Source organism: Panthera pardus, unplaced genomic scaffold, assembly GCF_024362965.1.
Source record: "Panthera pardus isolate Hobbes unplaced genomic scaffold, ASM2436296v1 HiC_scaffold_15, whole genome shotgun sequence".
In the NCBI taxonomy this organism is placed as follows: Eukaryota; Metazoa; Chordata; class Mammalia; order Carnivora; family Felidae; genus Panthera; species Panthera pardus.
In genome coordinates this window covers 48808284-48829674 of record NW_026526710.1, presented here as the reverse complement: position 1 = coordinate 48829674, position 21391 = coordinate 48808284, and the positions used below count along the sequence as shown (strand labels likewise).

Here is a 21391-nt window from a genome sequence, read left to right as displayed (position 1 = left end):
ACTTTTTTTTACAGAAGTAGTTCCAGGGCCAGGAGAGTGGGGGTGCCCGAGTGGGGGGCCGCTGGGGCTTGTACGGAGGGGCTCGGAAGGAAGCTGCGGCTTCGCGCGGCGACGCGGGGTGGGATGCGGAGACCCCGCACGGAACCTCCACCCCCTACCCCACCCCACCCCACCCCCAACGTTGGCCAGCCCCCACCCCCTCCCCCAACACCTGCCAGTTAACTTGAACTTCTCACAGTTACTGGAGTTAAAGCCTGTGTTCCTGCTGCCCTGGGAGACGCAGCCTTTCACGTGAATCCCTCCGGGCCTCCGGGCTCCGGCTCTAAAGCCGCCCCAGTGGCCCCACCGGCTCCCTCCTCGCCTTCCCCGGTGCCGCCCCGCGAGGGAAGGGGAGATACACGTCTGAACTTCCGCGCTTTGAGATGCGGGGGGAGTCGGGGGGGGGCGGGAGAGAGGAGGCCGGGGGTGGGGGGGCTGAAAGGATTCTCCTGCCAGGTCTGAAGGCGTCTCTGGAAAATGAGCAAAACTGAGCGGTGACGGGGAAGCCAACAGTTTGCGAAGCAGGGAAGCAGGCAGGGCCGGGGTGAGGGAAATGAGCTAGAATTGATAAGGACAGCTCCCGCCTCTGCCGAGTCCACTGAGCTGGTCCTCACCGCGCTCCGCTGCACTTTCCCGGGAGAAGAAAGGGCTTTATCTGCTACCTCACACTGTTAGCCTAGGAGTTTCTCGGGGCAGCACGGATAATCGAAGGGGTTCCCAGCTTTCGGAGGGCTGAGAATCGCCCACCCGCACGCTTATCGGGTCCCCTTCGCTCCCCCCCCCCCCCCCCAAACTGGACCAACTGCGAAGAGCAAAGCTGCAGGCACAAGTTGACCTGGAACCTCCGCCGACGGTCGCCTCTGCGCTCTCGGGGAACCCCCGGGTCCCCACTCCCCGGCCTCTCCCTTCCTCAGGCCCGGCATGGACACAAGCCCACGAGGTGTCTCGGCCTCCGCCGCCACTTTGCCGTCGCTGCTGCCACCGCTGTCGCTGCCAAGAGCCGAGCCGGGGTGGTTTTAGGAAAGTGAGGGACGAAGTGTGTGGGCGGTGGCGAGAGGAGTAGCAGGGAGCTGAACCCGCGCCCCGACCCCAGACAGGGCCCATTTGGTGGCGCTCACGGATTCCTTGCCTTCCGACCTTACTCCTAGGGTCTGGGTCCTGGGGCGCGCCGGGCAGGAGCCGAGCTGAGCACTGATTGTTGTTCTTCACCCTCCCCTCCCCTCCACACCCTTCCCCACCCTGACCACACCCCACCCCCTCCACTACCCTTCTCCCCTCCCTCCCATCCCCCACCCCTGTGTGCCAGGTTGGAGGAGGGTTTAAAGCCAGGTGCGCCGAGTCAGCTCGCCATGTCCAGATCCGGGGACAGGACCTCCACCTTCGACCCCAGCCACAGCGACAACCTGCTGCACGGCCTCAACCTGCTGTGGAGGAAGCAGCTGTTTTGCGACGTGACCCTGACGGCCCAGGGCCAGCAGTTCCACTGCCACAAGGCCGTGCTGGCCTCCTGCTCGCAGTACTTCCGATCGCTCTTCTCCAGCCACCCCCCTCTCGGGGGAGGGGTCGGCGGCCAGGACGGCCTGGGGGCCCCCAAGGACCAGCAGCAGCAGCAGCCGCAGCAGCAGCCGCCACAGCAGCAGCCGCCGCCGCCGCAGGAGGAGCCCGGGACTCCTTCCTCCTCCCCCGACGACAAGCTGCTGACCAGTCCCCGGGCCATCAACAACCTGGTGCTGCAGGGCTGCTCGTCCATCGGGCTGCGCCTGGTGCTCGAGTACCTCTACACGGCCAACGTGACCCTCTCCCTGGACACGGTGGAGGAGGTGCTGTCGGTCAGCAAGATCTTGCACATCCCCCAGGTCACCAAGCTCTGCGTGCAGTTCCTCAACGACCAGATCTCGGTGCAGAACTACAAGCAGGTGTGCAAGATCGCCGCGCTGCACGGCCTGGAGGAGACCAAGAAGCTGGCCAACAAGTACCTGGTGGAGGATGTGCTGCTGCTCAACTTCGAGGAGATGCGCGCCCTGCTGGACTCGCTGCCGCCCCCCGTGGAGTCGGAGCTGGCGCTCTTCCAGATGTCCGTGCTGTGGCTGGAGCACGACCGCGAGACCCGCATGCAGTACGCGCCCGACCTCATGAAGCGCCTCCGCTTCGCGCTCATCCCGGCCCCGGAGCTGGTGGAGCGGGTCCAGTCAGTGGATTTCATGCGCACCGACCCGGTCTGCCAGAAGCTGCTGCTGGACGCCATGAACTACCACCTGATGCCCTTCAGGCAGCACTGCAGGCAGAGCCTGGCCAGCAGGTAGGAGACAACAAAGAGGAGGACGGGGGGCGGGTGGGGGGTGGGGGGGAGTTGGTGAGCACGAAAGGCCGGAGGGAGGGGAGGGGGCAGAGGGGAGGGGGAGAGGGGTGGGCTGTGTGGGAGGCTCCGGCAAGCTGAAAACAAACGCAAACAAACAATTTAGACTGTGGGGAAAGTTGATTTCTGAGTCCATTAAAGGTCAGCAGGGAACTGGCCTGAGAGCATCCCTGAGCGCTAGAAAGCCTGTGTTCTCTCAACATCCCCAGAGCAAGAAATGCGGGACTTGTGGACTGAAATTGACAGGCAGGTGGGGCCACAGGCCGGGGCAGTTAGAAGTGCAGCTTTGCAACCCTCTCTAACCAATCCTCCCTCCAAATCTCAAAATGAGCTTGCTTAAGGAAAAGGATCCTGCAATGACAAGTCCCCAGCCCACTCTGCCTCTTCCCTGCCTTGGGTGAGCACGAGCGCCCTGGGGATGCTCCATGAGGAGAGCTTTCATTCTTTCTGTCAGACACTCAAGGTTTGCTGTTGTTGTTGTTGTTGTTGTTGTTGTTGTTGTTGTTGTTGTTGTTTAGTGACTGAGGTCTGCTCCCTTTGGAAGTTAGAGCTCCCAAGGGTTTTGTCTATTAGGGTCACTATTGGAAATTCTGGCATCACCTATCCAGGCAAACTTTTCTATCTTGTGGAAAGCCCTTCCTTTTCACTTTTAAAGGAGAGCAAAGCAAGAGGTTGCAGGGTGTCAGAGTGAATCATGCCTTGTAGCTCCCATCTCTAAGGGGAAACAGCTGAAAACTGGGAAACAGCTGAAAACTGGCTGTCATCTGGCTCCAGTTAGGTCCTCGTGCCTGCTCTGAAGTCACAAAGAAGTTGGGGACTTGTTGTTGCTCTTTGCAGTGTGTCTGTGTGTGCTGTAAACAGGGCTTCACATCAAAGGGGAGAGAGAAATAACGCCTGCTTAAAATGTTGCTGAGTTGTCTGTTGGTTTGTTTTAACTGTAGGCATTGACAGTCGTGGTGTTTCGTTGGCTCCAATTTTAAAACCCCTTTTAGTGAGCCCTAGCAGAGGGTTTCTTTCTCTTTTTAGAAAAGAGAAGCAGTATCGTCTCAGTTTCTCATGATAAAATATCATGATTTCAGATGTCAGGCTACCCCAGCCTAATCCAGCAAAGTGTTACATGGTTTAAAAATCCATCATGGCATTTTCTCATTCCGAAGGATATCTAAAGGGGGGGGGGGGTCACTATGTGCAGTTTTATGGAATTAAATATTTATTTTTAGTCAGGATGTTTCTAAAACGTCTAGAAACGTTTTAAGAGAAGGAAGACAGTTTAGACAGCACTGGGGTTCAGGTGAGGCCCACAGGGGTATGGGAAACCTTGGACTTAGAAACCTTCTAAGTTGATTTTCTAGTATTTGTGAGAGATGAGTTAATGAAATGTGTCAAGAAATGACAGTAGGACAATAACACAAGCAAGAACCCAAACCCTTGGGTACTTGAATAGTGAGCACAGGAGTCTAAGTATGGACAAGAACATGAAATGTATTTTTATTTTGTAAGAGTTCTTCATTCGTCTAAAGATCAAAACTTAATGTGATGGGCAGATGTCACCACACCAATGGGCACTGCTGATTAATATTCTGTAATCTTAACTTTTATCACTTCTAAATGACCTACAAGTATACTTAATTTAGCATATATTATACATATTCAAAGAATTCACAGACAACACAGCTATAGTCCTGAACATGTATTTGTTCATATTTTTAAAAGCATGTAAAATCCAGAGGGATAATAAGATCAAGACTTAACTTGTTTTAAGAATGATTGGAGGATGGGAGCATTACAGATCTGATCTCATAAAGAATTTCTCAAGCCCTTGATGCACTTCTGTCTAATAAGTATCTTCCAGGGTCCAGTGTTAGGACAGTTGACTGTCAAAATGCAAAATCCATTTTCCACCTTAGCCTGGCTTCAGTAACCAGCTGGGGCCTGCTGGCTCTGCCCTGGCGGGTGGCTAAGATAGCAGGCTTCCCGGCTCCGTGACGACACCTTCCAGCTTCACTGGGCCATATCATTTGAAGGATATGTAGTGGCGTCTGACCACTAAATGCTTACAAGTGTCATGGATGCTGCAAGAATCTGATACTTCTGCGGTAGGAAGAAAAACTGTATTTTTCTTTAAAAGCGGAAGACGCAGAGAAGAAAACAGTTCATGTGAGCCTATTGATGATCTCAAAGTAATACAATTTCGATTTTGTTCCATTATTGATAACTGTGGCATTTTAATTTTTCGGGATTAATTACATTATTCTAATTTTAATGCGCAGAAAGAATGTAAGACTACCCATCAGGATCTTAACTTTAATGTAGGCAAAGATGCTGTAAGTTGCGACCAATAGTATCACATTGGCCCATCTATTATAGCGTCAGCATAATATAAAAATGTTCTCTTAGACTTACATGTAGTTTAACAGAAGGATAAATGTGTTGAACAATTGCTTTTGCAAATGCATCACTCTTATTGAAAACAATTGACTAGAGATGCACAATATTTATTACTTTTTATCCACCTAAATTTGTTAAGGTCTAAATATGAAAGAAATCCTCAAATTTAGGCAAGGAGTTGAAAAATTAAAATTGACTCCTCTGTTAGAAAAAGTACAAAATATAAGGAAATAGAATGACTTCACAAAGAATTTACTTGTTTAAGAATACGTTTTCTCTATAGAAAGTAAGGCTATTAGTGTAATAACAATATTTTTACTACTTTTAAAGATTATTAAGTAATTTTGAATTTTTATTACATCTAGAAAAATAAAGCAACCCAAGCCTACAGACCTTATAAATACCCAAATTAATGTTTAATCTTTGTTTTAGTTGCTTAGTCTTTCCAAATATGCCATTTATGCTCAAATTTGTATTTTATCTTAGCAAATTAAGCCTTGAGAATGATAAATTAAAAATAAGAGACTTATTATCTGATATGCAAATATATGCATAACTAATTTAAGAGAAAAGGACTTGGGTAGACAAAACTTAAGACATTTGAAGTCTTATTTCTTGTTTTCCTTTTGTTTTTTTTTTTTCAAGAAATATAAAACTTAAGAAATAAGTTCTTGAAAAAGTTTCTGGGAAAGTCATTATTGAAAGCTTCTAAAGCATGAAAATTTAATTTAATAAGTGACATAATATGCAATGTTTAAGGCATTAAAAAGTAAATATCAGAAGACATATAGTCTAAGTTTAGCTTAAGTAATCCCCAAAGTTTCTTTTTTCCTTGTATTTTTAAAAATTGAATGCATAATTTAGTAGTCGTTCAAATAAGTCAATTTGGACTGCATTCATTACCTTCCTGTTCACATTTTCATTGCATCTCACACAATGTATAAGTAAATGCTCATTGAAAGTTGAAAGAATTAAGATTATAAAATAAGAAAGCTTCAGTGTCCCACTTCACCAGTGTGTTCCTCAATCTACATTACTAACGCACATAACAAAAGCCTATTGAACCTACAGGAAAACACCTGTCATAGAAAAGCATTAGTGAAAATAACCATATTTTGTAAAACATTTAACCATCAGCTATTACAGTCCCTTTTACAGTCCTGTACTGAAGTGTGCTTTTTCGGAGATTATATTTTATAGAAGACAGAAGCCTCCCTTATAAAGATTTCACTCTCTAAAAAAGTCTATTTAAAGATTTCACATAAATTAATTTGAAAATCTATTTAAACATCAGAAGGACAATTATCTATTGGCTAAAATGACTTGTAATGATTAAAAAGCCATTAGCTTTCCTAATACACAGTTTTGATTCCTGGCTTTGGTGCTTAAAAAGTGTCTCTTTAAATGTAGGACAATATTTTCGATTGGGTCTCCTCATAAGGCTTGAAAAACAACCTGAGCAAAGCAAACTAATCTTTTATCCATGTATTCTCTAAATTGTTACTTCCTTTTATATCAATTTGATGCCCTCGAATTAGAAGTTGTTAGGTAGTTAGATTTTTGTATCAGAAGTTACTCAACCATTCAGAACACAATTTGTTTATTATGTGAAACAGGACCATTGATTACAAAATTATACCACAGGTATGGGAGCCAAATAGTTATATCCTACAATCAAAAGGCAATTAGAGTAGATATTAATGTGTTGTATTGGCTTAGAGGATTTACTAACAAAAAGTGGACATGTTTAAATTTTAATTCATACTTGTATTTATTCCATATTTATGAACATGTTGAGGTTCACTCATTACCTTAGCTAATTTCTAAGTATCTCTATTTTCTTAACTTAAAAGTACAGTAAGAAAAAAAAAAAAAGTTCCTTTATTTACAACAGCCACTTCATACCCGAGGACGTTCTAAGCCTTTTACAAACATGAACTTATTTAATGCTCAAAACAGCCCTAAGGGATGGGTACCATAATTAACCTCATTCTATAGATGGATAAACTGAGACACAGAGAAGTGAAGCGTTTTGCCCAGGCTTGCACAGCTGGTAAGTGATGGAGCCAAAGTCTGAGCCCTGGCACTATGGCACTGTTCTCATCCACAGTGTTCTGCTTCTTGCTATGAGCCTCTCCATGCAAGGATATGATCTAGTGATCATTCTTAGAGTTATACATAGACTCAAGACTTTCCTTGTGGAAAGAAACATGTGAGGGTTAAGTATTAATATATCTGACTTTTTAAAAAATTAAAGAAAGATGCTGTTCTAGTTCTGGGGTCAGAATTTTTTTTTTCTGTAAAAGACCAAACAGTAATTATTTTTGGCTTTGGAAGTCACACGATCTTTGTTGAAGCTACTCCACTCTTCCCTTGTAGCACAAAACAGCCAACGACAATATGTAAATGAATGGGCATTGCTGTGTTACATTAGAATGTCACTTGTGGGCACTGAAATTTCATATCATTTTCACATCTTAAGAAATATTCTTCTTTTTAAAATATTTTCCCCACCATTTAAAAATGTAAAAACCATTTGGCGGGCAGGGGGAGTGGAGGGGAGGCTATTTAGAAACAGGAGGCAGGCTGGATTTGCTCTGTGAGTCATAGTTAGAAACCTCTGTCTTAGGCACCTGGGATACATCAGTGACCAAAATGGACACAAAATTTTGTCCTTCTCCTAGTGGAAAGAATCCAACTGATCTTTCTTTCTCTGCTTGGAAAGAACACAAGTCTCAATAATTCTACCAATGCCAAATTAGTTTCAATTTTCCATAATAAAACTTAAGAATTTAAGTAGCAATCTTAAGAAGGTAAATAGTAATTAATTTAAAAAGTGAATGAGCTGCTCATTTTATCAAGCATATTATATATAGAACCAACTAATATAGTCATTATTCAGAAGAGGTTTAAATATCATTTATATGATAGTTAAATGATTTCCAGTAGGAAATTAGATACATTTAACACATTGTTCAGATTGACGTGCGCATATCCAGCAGGCTAATCAAGGCACATAAATGAGTACATGAACAATTATTTCTCTAAGTGCCATCCCAGATCTCCAGCTGCTTTGATCAAATGGTAAGTGGTGTCAGGACTCTTGACTTTGGAGTGAATTTACTGGATTGAGTATGTCTATAGAACCTCCCTGCCTTCTCGAAAATGACTAACCTCTGAAGAAGCACTGTTGTAGGTTTGTAGGTTTGGTTCATGTGTCTGTCTCCCTCAGTAGATCAAGCGCCTGACCTTGATCTAGAAATGAGTTCAATTGGAATTGATATTGGCCTTAAATATAATTGAAGTGAACACTTAGGATTTGGTTCAGTTAAGTGTGAATTGACAAAGCCGATGCTGAACTAAAAATGAAGGTTGTTTTGAAGATTATTAGACACACACACACACACACACACACACACACACACACTGCTGTTTACCAACAGTGATAGTAGCTATCATTATTGAGTACGTACCATGAGTTTGACATATTACTTACATTCTTTCTAGTCCTTGTAACATTCTTTTCATCTTTTTAGCTATTAGAAAATTGAGGCTCAGAATTGAGGCTAGATAATTTTGTCTAATTATCTAGATAGGGTTGAGTTGGAAGTCGGTCATCATCATCTGAAGAATACTCCCTTGTTATGAGTGTATATTATAAATATGGCTTGGACAGAAAGCAAACTCTAATCCAAGCCTTCCATAGCTTTGTTTTATCACACCACAGAAGAGATTAAAAGTTACAACTTCCTAATGCTTCTTCAACCCACCCAAACAATGAAAAGGAGTGAGAGGAATATATTGGAAAGCCGAAATCCTTTACCATTGGTCTACCATACCTAATTATCAGTTCTGAGATTAAAAAGCTATGTAATGGGGTTGCTGGGATTTATCACTATGAAACGAACGTACTAAAAATACAATGAGCCAATATATTTTAAATAAATCAATAAATATAAGAACTTTAAATTTAACTATGAAAAATAACTGTGAAAATGGAACAAACTAAAACAAAGCCTAGGTGCTTGAATTAGAACCAAGAGGTTTTTTCCTCTAGGTTTCTGTGCACTGAGTACTAGAGTGGTATCGCTTTGTTTCTGTGAGGACAATAGAGAGCTATTCACACTGGTGATACTTATAGGTGATGAATACAACAGGTAGAAGCCAGAATTATAAAAAAAAAAAGCCTGTATATTCTAATAACATAAAATAAGATTACTCTAATTGGAAATTTATTCTGTTTATATTTTGTTTCAAGAAAACCATTTTAACAATTGTTATGCCATAAATGTTTATACCTTCTGTCATTCACTTAGAATTTCAGAAAATATATTCATTGTTATGTCCTTTCCATTAACTTCCAAGATAATTCATGATGCATGAATTACTAATGATGATTTCTTTAAAAAAAGAAACACTATTATGATATAGGCAGGAGAATGAGTTTAACCAGAAGAAGGACTCTCAGTTGTAACACAGATGAACCAGTGAATATGTCTGTTTCACTGTGAATATTAAAACAGTCTATCTAGTCACAAATAATATTAATGAAAATAGGGTTAGGACTATTTGCAACATCAGAATTAAGGCAGAAAGGTAGTATAGAAAGCCTACAATAGTGGGGAAATGAAAGTTGTGAATATTTATGATGCAAAGAGAGAAAATAAATCCTAGGGAAGTGAAAAAGAAGAAAAAGAAGCAGCAAGGAAAATATAAGGCAATATGGGAAATCAAAGAAACTATTAAAAGATAAAGCATCTGAAAAAGAAAGAAAAAGAGGACTAGCAGTATAGAAAGATGGGCAAGGAAATTCTAGAGCTTGGAGAGTAAGTAAGTGTTCAATATTTTTTGGACAAAGAAGTACAAATTTAGAAGCATTTAAGTCACTACATACCCAACTTATATAGTTTACAAGGTTATAGATGGTGTTCCATTGAAAAGAAAAAAGTCAGTCCTTAAAAGAAACAAAAAAAGAATGTTTCCCCAAGAAAAAAAGGTCAATCGTGGTATTTCACTCCTATGATTCAGTTCAGTTCAGTAATCATATATTTGTAATCTGAGTTAATCAAGACATTTTATTAAAAACTCTGTGTTCTTTGGGTGCATGAGTGGTTCAGTTGGTAGAGCATCCAACTCTTGATCTCAGGGTCATGAGTTCAAGCCCCACATTGGGCATGGAGCCTACTTAAAAACAAAAACCTCTGTGTTCTTGTGCTAGTTAATGCAGTAGTTTCAGAAGTGTCAGAGTTCAAAGGGGACAATCTGTTATGCCAAAGGAGGAGATGAAAATATAGCGCATTCTTTGGAAAATCATCTTAATTCAGTATGATTGGAACTGGCAGGAGACCTGAGAAGCGAGGGGACCTTCACAACCTTGGGCAGCTTTTCTAAACCCATGCCTATGACCAACCCACCCCGACAGTGGGAACTTGGGATCACGCGTTGCAATAAACCACCAACAAGAAGTTCTGATGTGGACTATCCCCCAAGTAGGTATTGGCATATCGCTGACTCTGTGTAGTTTACAGTGTAAGGAAAATGAATAAAGAATTACATAAATCAGTCATACCGGTAATACATGCTATAGAGTAGCCAACTGCCATGTAGTGGGACAACATAACCAAGTGCTATAACCTCATCGGGGTGGCCACAGAAGACTTTCTCTACAAAGAAGTTTAAGATGAGCCTTGAAAGATAAGATATCCAGAGTGATGGGTCTGGAGGAAGGCAAGGTGTGCCTCCCAGGGAAAGAACGTGCTGGGAGAAGAGAACACACGTGAGCACCAGGCAGAGAAAAGTTTGGTACCTTCCAGAGACAGAAAGAAAGTGGGTGTGGCTAGGGGTTATGTGGGAAGTATTGTCCAAATCATAGAGGAAGGACCTGTCAAGGATTATCAAGTACATGGCTGAATTCCACAGTGGAAAAAATCAGCATGGTTTTTTTTTTTTGTTGTTGTTGTTGTTAATTTGAACTGAGACAATAAGCGATAATATGGTGGAAACACTGCCTTTGAAGTCATAAACCTAAATATGTGTCCTAGCTCCACTTTAGCTGAACCCCACATCAGTAAAATGGGTTAATAATTATAGTTCTACCTGCCAGGGTTTTGGTGAAGATAGGCTGAAACAATGAAGGAAAACAAACAAACAAACAAACAAACAAAAACATAGATATATAGATATATATAGATATATATAGATATGTGTGTATATATACATATGTGTATATGTGCATACATGTAACACACATATGTGTGTTATACATAAACAGAAAATGCTCTTTAAAATTAACTTACTAATTTTAAAAGATACATTAAGCAAAATTTACTCGAATACATTTTTGCCTGTCAAGAAACCTCTCAAACATATCTGTGATTTCACTGGAGCACAGAATTAGTCAGAGACTCTTAAGACCAGAAGAATGAAGTAGAGGGAACCCGAAGGTGAACACAAGGGCATCAGAAGGAAGTGGGAAGGTTAGACTTTCTGATTACTCTCAGTAATTTATATATAATTCTTCAAAGGGAAAATGATGGCCTTTTTAGGTATAAAAGCCTTTGGTTTCTTCCATTCATAGAGGAGAGTCCGCTTTCTTTTTAATCTCATAAAGTCAAGCTTGGAGGCTTCGTTTTCTGCTGTCCCTGAGCCCCTCACATGCATATGTCAGGTCCTGGGCTCCCAGCGCGCCTGTGAGCGGTTGGTAAATTGCACCTGCGCAGGGACTCTGAACTTCCTCAGAGCTCAGCTGGGCCACCGTATGGAGACTGGCTCACTGGAGGCTGCAGAGAAGTGAACTGAAGAATTACAGTCGGTTTCACTTCCCTGCCTTATGTGCCTTCAGGTGCCTCTGAAGACAGGCGAGGCCGGTGAAATGGAGAGGAGGAGGAAGAGAGACAGCACCAATATTAGAGAAGAAAGAGTCCTTGCAAATGTAAAAGCATTGTGGAAAAATGCGGATAGATGGATGTGTGTACGTGTCTGTGTGCGTATCCACAGCCAGAGTGCGTATTGCTGGCTGGCAGCTTTAAGTTTTTCTGTACAGAGATTTTGGACATGTGTTTTTAGCAGCGGAAGTTCTATTTTGTATGTGGGAGTGGATGCAGCTCAGTCAACAACTCACAGTCTGGCTCTGAGTGAGGAATTACTGGGTTGGGAGAATCAGTTTTTCACCAAAAGAAAATAACCGTGTTTGTAAATCCCGCTTAGAACAAAGCAGCAGACCGCTGTGTGGCCCTGATTTTCAGCACCTCTCAAGACCAACCACACCAGAACGTCCTGGGCAAATGGAAGGGATTAGAAGAGAGAATGTAATACCTGTGAGTCCAAGAGGGAAACTTTGAAGGAAAAACTTTAATGCTTTACTATGCACACTAGAACCTCAGCACTTTCTACTTCGTATGCATTAACAGGGTTCAGTGATACCGTGATGGAACCCAGCCAATATTGGTGTATTATATAGAGGCAGAAGTGTGTGCCTCGTAGCAAAGACCAATTGGGTGGATTGGTAACTATGACAACTACACCGCGACTGTCAGTGGCAATCCCTGTAATCTCCCTATTTGAAGGTTTTCCTGAGTGTTCACTCCAAAATGACATTTGTAGGTAGGGACTAGAAAGTAAAGCTAGGAAATACACATATATGAATAAGGGAGAGAGTATGGCATAAGAGGAGGTACCAATGAAATGGCTATGTTATAATGCAAATATCTTAAACAGTTCTATGGCATAGCAATTAAGACCCAAAAGTCACATAGACGTGGGTCAGATCCTACCTGGACCACTTATAAGCTGGCTTTCTTTAGGTAATTTACTTGTTTTCAGATTGCTTACCTATAAAGTTTACACACTAATACCCACTTCATCTGGGCAATTCTGAATGTTGGAAGAATGTAGGTACAACACTAAACATAGTTCCTGGCTATGAACACTTAATAATTGATAGATTTTATTTTCACAAGAGTAGTTCTATTTATATCTAATTTGCTCTTCTGTTTACTTGTTAGGACTCCTAATTCCATACGATATGTTCTTTCTAGAGCTGGATTCTCATGGCATGAATCCCAAGTGTTGCTCTGATAGTGATAAGGTTTCTGCTAAAATGTCCGTTTTATCCACCTTCGAGTGAACTACAGAGCTTAGGCCAGGCTTGGAGTCTGTTCTGTCCTCGTCATCCATCCATGTCAGCAATTGGAAACATTAGAAAAACCATGGTGGATTCATGTCGAATGGCTTTCTTGAGATGTAATTTACATAGCATACAATCTGTTCATTTGAAGTGTAAAACCCAGTAGTTTTGGAGTTGTGCAGCCATCACCATAATTAATTTTAGAACATTTATCACCCCCCTCCAAAAGACCCTATATCTGTTAGCAATCAGTTCCCATCTCTCTCCTGCTCCCCTCAGCCCTAGACAACCATCAATCCACTTTCTTGGCTCCGGAGATCCATAGTATTGCTTTTCTGGACACTTCCAATAAGTGGAATCACACAATATGTGGTCTTTTCGACCAGCTTCTTTCATGTAGCAAAATGTTTTCAAAGTTCATCCACATTGAAGCACGTAATAGTACTCCATTCCTTTTTATGGCTGAATAGTATTTCATTGTATGGTTATAACACATTTTATTCACCCATCAGTTGGTGGGCATTTGAGTTGTTTCCACTTTTTGCTGTTATTAATAATGCTGCTATGGGCAATTTATCTACAAGTTTGTGTATGGACCTATGTTTCCATTTCTTGTGGATGTGTATATATATATGTATACTGGGGAGTGGAAGTGCTCATATGCTATTTAGAAAACAAGGAACAAATGTTTCACCTTTTGGGGAGCTGTCAGGTTGTTTTCCAAAGCAGCCGTGCCACTTTGCATTCTCACCAACGGTGTGTAAAGCTTCCAATTTCTCCACATCCTCACCAATGCTTGTTGTCATCTTCTTGACCATAGCTGTCCTTGTGGCTGTGAAGTTCTAGCTCACTGTGGTCTGCATCTCCCTAATGGCTAACAATGTTGAGCCTCTTTTCACATGCATATTGGCCACATGTTCCTTTTGTTTTGAAAAATGTCTATTCAAACCCTTTGGCCATTTTTTAGCTGGGTTGTCTCCTTCTTATTGAGTTATGAGCCTTTGAAGCATCTTTAGTAGTGTTTCTTAGGGCTCCTGCATCACCCCCAGGGCCCACCTTCTGCAGGAATTGGGTGTTGCAGCCGATAAGAATGCAAAGAAAATGCATGCTGACCTGACATACAGTGGAAAACTCTCAAGATAAGCTGGTATGACACATATGTCTATTACTAAAACTCCTGGTGTTGGGTACGACAGGAGAAAATATCTGCGGTTGACTTTGTTGTTTGTTTTCTTCTTCGTGTGATGATTTTGGCTTTATATTTACTTAGGCATTGTATTTCTCAACCGATAGTTTGGACTTGGTGAAGCAAAAATGTGTTCAAAAAACTGTCTGTTACGTACTTTATTTATTTATTTAAATTTTCTTAGAGGTACATAAGACATTTTTATTCAAACTCTGTTTACACAATAGTTATTTTAGGGAAACGTGGGAAACTCTTTGGTTGCCGAGACAATGACATGAGGTGAAATTTTTTGGTTGCCAAGACAATGCTAATGCAGAAGAGCCACTGCAGAAGAAGAAGACATATGTAAAAAGAAAACAAAACTGCAAAACAAGTGCTCTCCATTGGAAGGGGAGGCAAAAGTGTCCCTTCTGGGGATCGGCAGGAACTAGTACAGCCCAGAATTTTCAGTCATGGCTGGGTTTCAGCTGAGGGCTTCACTACACACATCACCGAGGCAGTTTCTGACGTGGAAAAGCTAAATTCAGCATGAGAGTAACTTGTCCTCTTCCATCTTCCTTTGCTACAGTCTCCTGGCAGTTTTCCTCGGGGACAAAAAATACCTGGTACTCTTGACAAGAAATTACGTTTACTACTCTTAGTAGGTTAGGTATGTTACTGCACTAACTGTTGCTTTGAGCGTGTGGATACGGAAGTATGTTCAGCACATTGTTTCCTAAACTGAGTGTTTATGCTTCTGGGTGGACGGTTTCTATTTTGATTATGAATCTGTTTGAGCAATCAAATTTTTGCTTTCTGTAAAGGTTTGTGTCTCCATTACATAACAAAGAAGACTCCAGGCCATCACAGATCTGGGTGCAAAGTGGTAGGAATTTTAACGTGGATTTCTTTAGCTGGATAGTCAAGGGGACAAAGTGTTTTCAGAAAATATGATAACTTTACCGTTTTTAGTATGCACTGCCAACAGATCCCAAGAAAGCAGATAACCTCTTCAAATCAGTCACTCGTGTGTGTGTTTAGAAGGCAAGCATCTTCTTCCGTCTGTGGAGGTCTTACTCACGGAGAGAAGGTACTCATTCTAGGCAGTCACTTCAGTATCCTTAGAAGCCTAACAAACTTCAGCTGTCACTCAGACATTCTGAGAGTAAACATTTGGGAAGAGACAAAAGCAGACGAAGCAAAATGGAAATATGTCAACATCGCTGTAATGCACTCCCATGAACTCAAGGCTTGTGATTTCTCCAGACTTAGGACACAGCAAACTAAACCAGCAGCAGGTAGTCTAAGTAAAACTCTATTCCAGGGAAGAAGCACCCCCTGTACAGACAGGAGCCCCTCAAGCCTTCTATCAGCCTAGTCAAACCGAGAGCCCGAGTTCCAGAAAACAACAGTCTTTTTGACCTAGAAAGAATAATTCTCAACTCTGAAAGATTTTTCTGGAAAATGTTTCACCTTTTTTATGGCAAGGAAACTATAGAGTCTCAGAGCGTAAGAAGCATTTAGAATTTCTGAAAGCACAAAGAAATTCGTGTCTATGGCTTTATAGGCACTAATTAGAGTCTGCCACAAAAGCTTATACGAATCACTTCTCTCCATTAGCCGTATCTGTTATTATCCCTACTAGCTGCCCTTCCTCTACTGGAACATTGTTATCCATTAACATTTACTGCGTATGTATGGTGCTTGGGCACCAAACAGGACTAGATAAGGAGCCTGCCTCCCCATATTCCAAATTCTCCATATAGAGTGTAGCTGGTAGGCTGCTATAAGGTATAGTTATTTTGTGGTGAAATTAGAAAGATCCTTTCTTGAGGTAGTTGTGCAAGTTTGACCATAGAAGGCCCCTTCTCAAGGCTTAGTTCCCAAAAGTGAGTGTGAGCCTCACTGGTCTCTTCTGCCCTGTGGTCCTGTTGGTTGGACAGTTGTAAGGAAGTCTGTATTAGCCTGGTTGAGCTGCCACACAGACTGGGTGGCTTAATAACAGGACTTTGTTTTCTCATAGTTCTGTAAGGCTGGAAGTCCGAGGTCAAGTTGCCGGGAGGATTGGTTTCTGGTGATGCCTCTCTTCCTGGCTTACCGACAGCAGCCTTCTCACCATGTTCTCACATGGCCTTTTCTGTGGGTGTACCGGCAGAGAGAGTGGGACAGAGATTTCTGGTGTCTCTTCCTCTTCTTATAAGGACATCAGTCCTATCGGATTAGTGCCCTATCCTTATGACCTCATTTAACCTTAATTACCTCCCAAAGACCCTGTCTTCAAGTACTGTCACATTGGGGGTTAGACCTTCAACATATAAATTTGGCAGAAACAATTCGGTTTATAACAAGAGCCAGTGATAGGATACAGGCATCTGAAAACAGGTTAGGGAAGCTAACTGAATTGTTACTTTTCAACTAAGTCTGTACGGCAAAGTTATATAGGCAATTGAGCAGTGATCCAAGTCAGCAATATATTAATAGCTCTTCCAGCAATACAAAGCCTTTATAAGAGAAAAATATCCTCTTTCCTCGACCTCAGAAAGTCTTGTGTGAGTCAGTGGTTCTCTTAAGAATCACCAATAGAGATTTTTAAATAAATATATCTTCCCTAGCCCTACCTCAGAGATTCTTCATGAACTGATCAGGAATGTGGACCCAGGAACCTACATATTTAGCAACATCCCAGGTGGTTTTGCTACTGGTGGTTTTTGGACCACACTTCGAAAATCCTAAGACTAAACAAAAAATTGCTTCTGTTTTCCAATTTGCTACATATCTATCATAGAAGAAGGGAGAAAATGCGAACAGTAATTTACTGAAAGATACGTCTTAGGGAAATGTGTGCAAAATTCAAAGTACTCTGGTAAACTAACATGAGGAGAGGGGAAATGAGTGATAGAGAAGGTTATTGGAATTACCAGACTCTAAGGGATTTATGTCCTCATGATGAGACTGGGGTACCTACTGCACCAGAGAATTTTCAGAATAATTCAAGCCACACAGTACAGTGTTCACAATTCAGTTTTAGAGAATGTGGTCAATTTTCCCAAGATAATTTGTTTCCGCCTGGCGAAAATCTGATAACTGAAGAGGGCAGTGTCATGCATTGGCCGACTGGGAGGGTCTGTGAGCCTTCCACACAGATGCCCTTGGCAGGGGGAATGCTGGAGAGTCTCTCAGCCTCACAGAGCCCTGGAGCTAGGGTTTACTTTAGCATTAGGCCCTCCAGGGTTGGTGAAGCAGCAAAGAACAGAAAGAACTGGCTCCCCACAGGGAGGGAGAGGAAAAGAGGAGGAGGATAAGAGATTCCTATTTCACCCACAGCAGCAGGGTGTCCCTAAGCTGGATCCCACAAGCCACACCTCATTGTCTCCACAGCACACACACACACACACACACACACACACACACACACACCCCGGGCCTGCCTCAGTCCCTTGCTATGTGTCTACCCAAAAGTAAGGGCAACCGTCTTCATTTGTCTTAACCCCAGGATGGTCTCATAGAATTATGCTTCCCCTAAACTCAAATTCTGGGCCCATTTAGAAGGTATCAGCCGAAACTCCCTTTTCTTGAATTGAAGATGGACACCTATGTGTTGCCATGAATATTCCAAGAGAAGCCTGGAGTAATATATTCGGTTCCTAACTAACTTTTCTCACTGTCTTCCTGTATGGCCACTCCTGCAGTGACTCTCCAACTGGAAACAGCCCGCTTGGCGGGAGGCTGGCTGGCTTGTTCCTCAGAACAAGCTTCCTAGCTTCCCCAAGAGAAATCTCTCCCTGGAGTTAGAGTAATGGATAAAATCAGGCTCTAGATCATGAGGTAGGATCTAGCCATGGTCCCCCTCAGCATCACTGGAACGCTGATTCCTTCGGAATGCTGATTTTGTTAATCTATTTGTTTTGACCATTGCGTGCCAGACTCTCAGAGACAAGGAATTGTAGCCAGGTCTGTTATATCCTGAACGTGAATTTTCAACAGTGTCCTTGTGTCTTTCTGCACTTCTTCTTGGGCAGCAAGCAGGTACCAGTTTCCTCAGGTCAGGAAGTCACTTTATCTCCAAAAAGCGGGCCAGATGGGCTGGAGAGAGAAAGAAAGAAAGAGAAGTCTCAATAATGAGACTGGTTCTCAGGAGGCAGCAGAGTCTAAAAATTGAGCTTTATTAGGAGTTTAAGAGCAGGCATTACTTATGAGTCCATCACTAGCGTGAGTAATGCTCTATCTCCCCCTGTCACCGAGCTACACAGAGCTCGAATGGCTCCTCTGTGACAGGCTGCATAGAACCACTTCTCCCTTGAACAAGGAGAAGAGCTTTCTCCTATCACACAAACGTTGGTTGTCCCTGCCAGCTCGTTCGGTAGCAAGCATCCGTGCTAGTGAGCAGTGAGACCCGGTGTCCCACACGCAGGCACGAGGATTAGTCTAGGAGGTAATACTTGCCACTCAACTTCCTCACAGGGATGCGAGGAGGATTAATGAGATGCCATTTCCATTGCAATTTATGCTCTTCAGAAGAAAGGCACTAAGTACTAGGTATTAGAATTAGGGATTATATAGGTAATCAAGCAAAGAAGATATTCAGCTGCTTCTAGTTGCTAAAGGAAGCTTTAATCTGGGAGGTGTGGAAGGAGCAGGGCAGGGCATGCAGCGGGTGTCAAGTTGGCCAGAAGCCACGGTCCCTCGTGAAGCAAAGGACCAAGGATGGAGTGTGAAGTGCTCTGTACAGCGTAAACATGGCCCTGTTCTGGCCCTTCAGGCTTATGAGCTAAGCCCCGGGGAGGCCTGCATTTCATGGGTTCAGATGAACGCTTTTTTGTCGCATCTACCTCTACCACCATTAACCAGTCTACAGGTTGGGTTCCAGAGGAAAGAGGCAAAGGCACGAGCAAACTACCCCGTCCACACACAGGAAGACATGGTCACATTCCCAACTCACCCGGAATTCGTACGTGCCAGGGAAGAATTGGGGGAGACCCTGGCGAGCTACAGGGGCTGAGGTGAGGAGCGTGAAGGTGGTCATCTGGGATGGCGAAGTGCAAAGCCGTAGTCGGCAAAGAGGTCGATCTTCTCATGGCCAAACACGTAACTAGTGGCAGGGGTGGAATGTAACCCAATGTTTAGAGATTCAAATTTTAAAGTCCCGGTTTCTTCCATTCATTATAGCGTGTCCTCAACTATGATGACCTACCACTGGGAGGACGTGAGGCAATTTCAGACGGTACACAAAAAGCCCTTTCTAAATTTCTCGTAGCAAGTTAGGTAATACTGCGTTTCAATTTTTTTTAACATGTATTTATTTTTGAGAGAGACACACACAGAGCATGAGCAGGAGAGGGACAGTGAGAGAGGGAGACACAGAATCTGAAGCAGGCTCCAGGCCCTGAGCTGTCAGCACAGAGCCCGACACAGGGCTCGAACCCACGAACCGTGAGGTCATGACCTGAGGCGAAGTCGGACACTTAACCGACTGAGCCACCCAGGCGCCCCCGTTTCTAAAAATTTTTAAATGTTTATCTATTTTTGAGGTATTACTACATTTGAGCATGTATTAGAAATAAACAATTAACCCATGAAGCCCATAATTCATAAATACAATTGCTTAGAGCAGTAATTCTCAGTATTACCCGTGCAATTGAATCCCACAGAAAGCTTTAAAAAACAAATGGACAAAAACCAGTGCTGGGTCCCACCCTGGGTTGTTAAACCAGAATCTCTGAGAGGTTGCCCCCATTCTTGATACTTTGTAAAAGCTTTCCCAGGTGATTCTGGGAGCAACCAGCCCTGGGAACGTTAGAGTAGAATGGTATTAAACATTTTTTTAAGTGAGCAGTTTTATGTTTTTTGTTTTTTTTTTCTTTTTTTTAGTGAGCAGTTTTAAATAAAATATTAAATAATATCAGTGTGTGAAGATAGCAAATATCATGAAGGTTCACTATTGTGCTAATAACTGAAATTTGGTAACATTTCTCTATCGGGGTAGCTCCCCTTCTATGAGACAATAATAATCTCAAAGAACAAAGAGAAAGACAGAGGTATCCACTAACACTCATGGATGTGTGGTAACGGTAAGACTGATTATTTGGACATGTGCAAGTAGGCATAAAAAACAAAAGGGTTTGGGGCAATGCAGAGTAATGGTGGCAGGTTAGATCTGGGTGTGTGTTAATAAGACTGTTCCCCAAAGTATTACTCTCTGACTCTCCCACCTTATAGTTCAGAAACATGACTTTTCCTCATCCCCTTTTGCCTTCTCATGTCCTCACCACCACACTCACTGACTGGAAGTTAAAACAGATGAGAGGGGGAAAAAAGATGACAAAGAGTCTGTAATGATATGTATCTCAAAGGTGGGATTACCAGTGACTCTTTTCACCCATTCGTTCTTTAATTTATCATTTTCTCATTCACACAAGAAGTATTTATTGACCACCTATTAGATACTAAGTCCTTTTTGCTTATAAGTATAGACAGAATTTTTCTCAGCAAGCATGAATTGTCTTTATGATATGATCAAGCAAATCTTACAGTTCCTTCCATCTTAGAAAAACTGAATAATGTGTACAACTGACCAGTCCCCTGTCATCATGCAGCCAGACTCACGGTGGTAGGAAGAGGGGCAGCACCAATGTCAGAAGATGGGAGGCTAAGGCATTTTCAATTACACTTGACCCTGAGAATCACAGAAGGGTGTTGTGAGAAAACCCTAGAAACATTTCCTCTGTGAAATAGAGGAAATAAAACCTATCCCGAGGCACTGGAAAAGATGCCCAAGCCCTTTTTCCTCTATTCTTTCATCTGTTAAATGGGGATAATGATACTTTGTGTTTACCTACCTCAGAGAGGCATTATCAGGTCTATTTAAAGGCTCTTCCGATGAAAGCTGCTGTGTAATTACCAAGAACAGCTATGATAAAGAAACCTAAATACAACAGCAAATCAGCTGGAACAAATTCTCAAGGGAGTTTACTTCTCTGGAAAAATTTAAGAAAAGGGTAGCAGCTGTCCTCTGGGGACTTTTGGGGACCGTTCTAGCTGGAAGTTTAGGGAAGGCTAGCTGATTTTCAAAGTCTCCTCCTGGCCAATCACTCCGGATCTTCCTCTGCTTACTTTTCCCCATGGTCTAAGCAATTTCCAGCTGAAATTCCTCTTTCAAGTTTTTTCAGACCTTAACTCAGAAACTCTTTTATCCCTGAAAAGAATCTCAGGGAAGGCATTTACCTGTGAGAGAGAAAAGGGAAGTTACAATGTGGGGGAAATGTGCCCCCTGTAGATGATAGGTAATGGGGAATTGTTTGATAGTTTTTCAAAAGAAGAC

At 42.7% G+C, this 21391-nt stretch overlaps 1 protein-coding gene across 1 annotated transcript in view; it reads left to right on the top strand.

Moving 5' to 3' along the window:
- The first annotated feature begins 1253 nt into the window (after positions 1-1253).
- Positions 1254-21391, top strand: part of KLHL14 (kelch like family member 14) — a 102929-nt gene continuing 82791 nt past the window's right edge. The window contains exon 1 of the mRNA XM_019465450.2: positions 1254-2338. Coding sequence (XP_019320995.1) covers positions 1389-2338 — 950 coding nt within the window. The 5' untranslated portion in view covers positions 1254-1388. The remainder of the gene's footprint in view (positions 2339-21391) is intronic.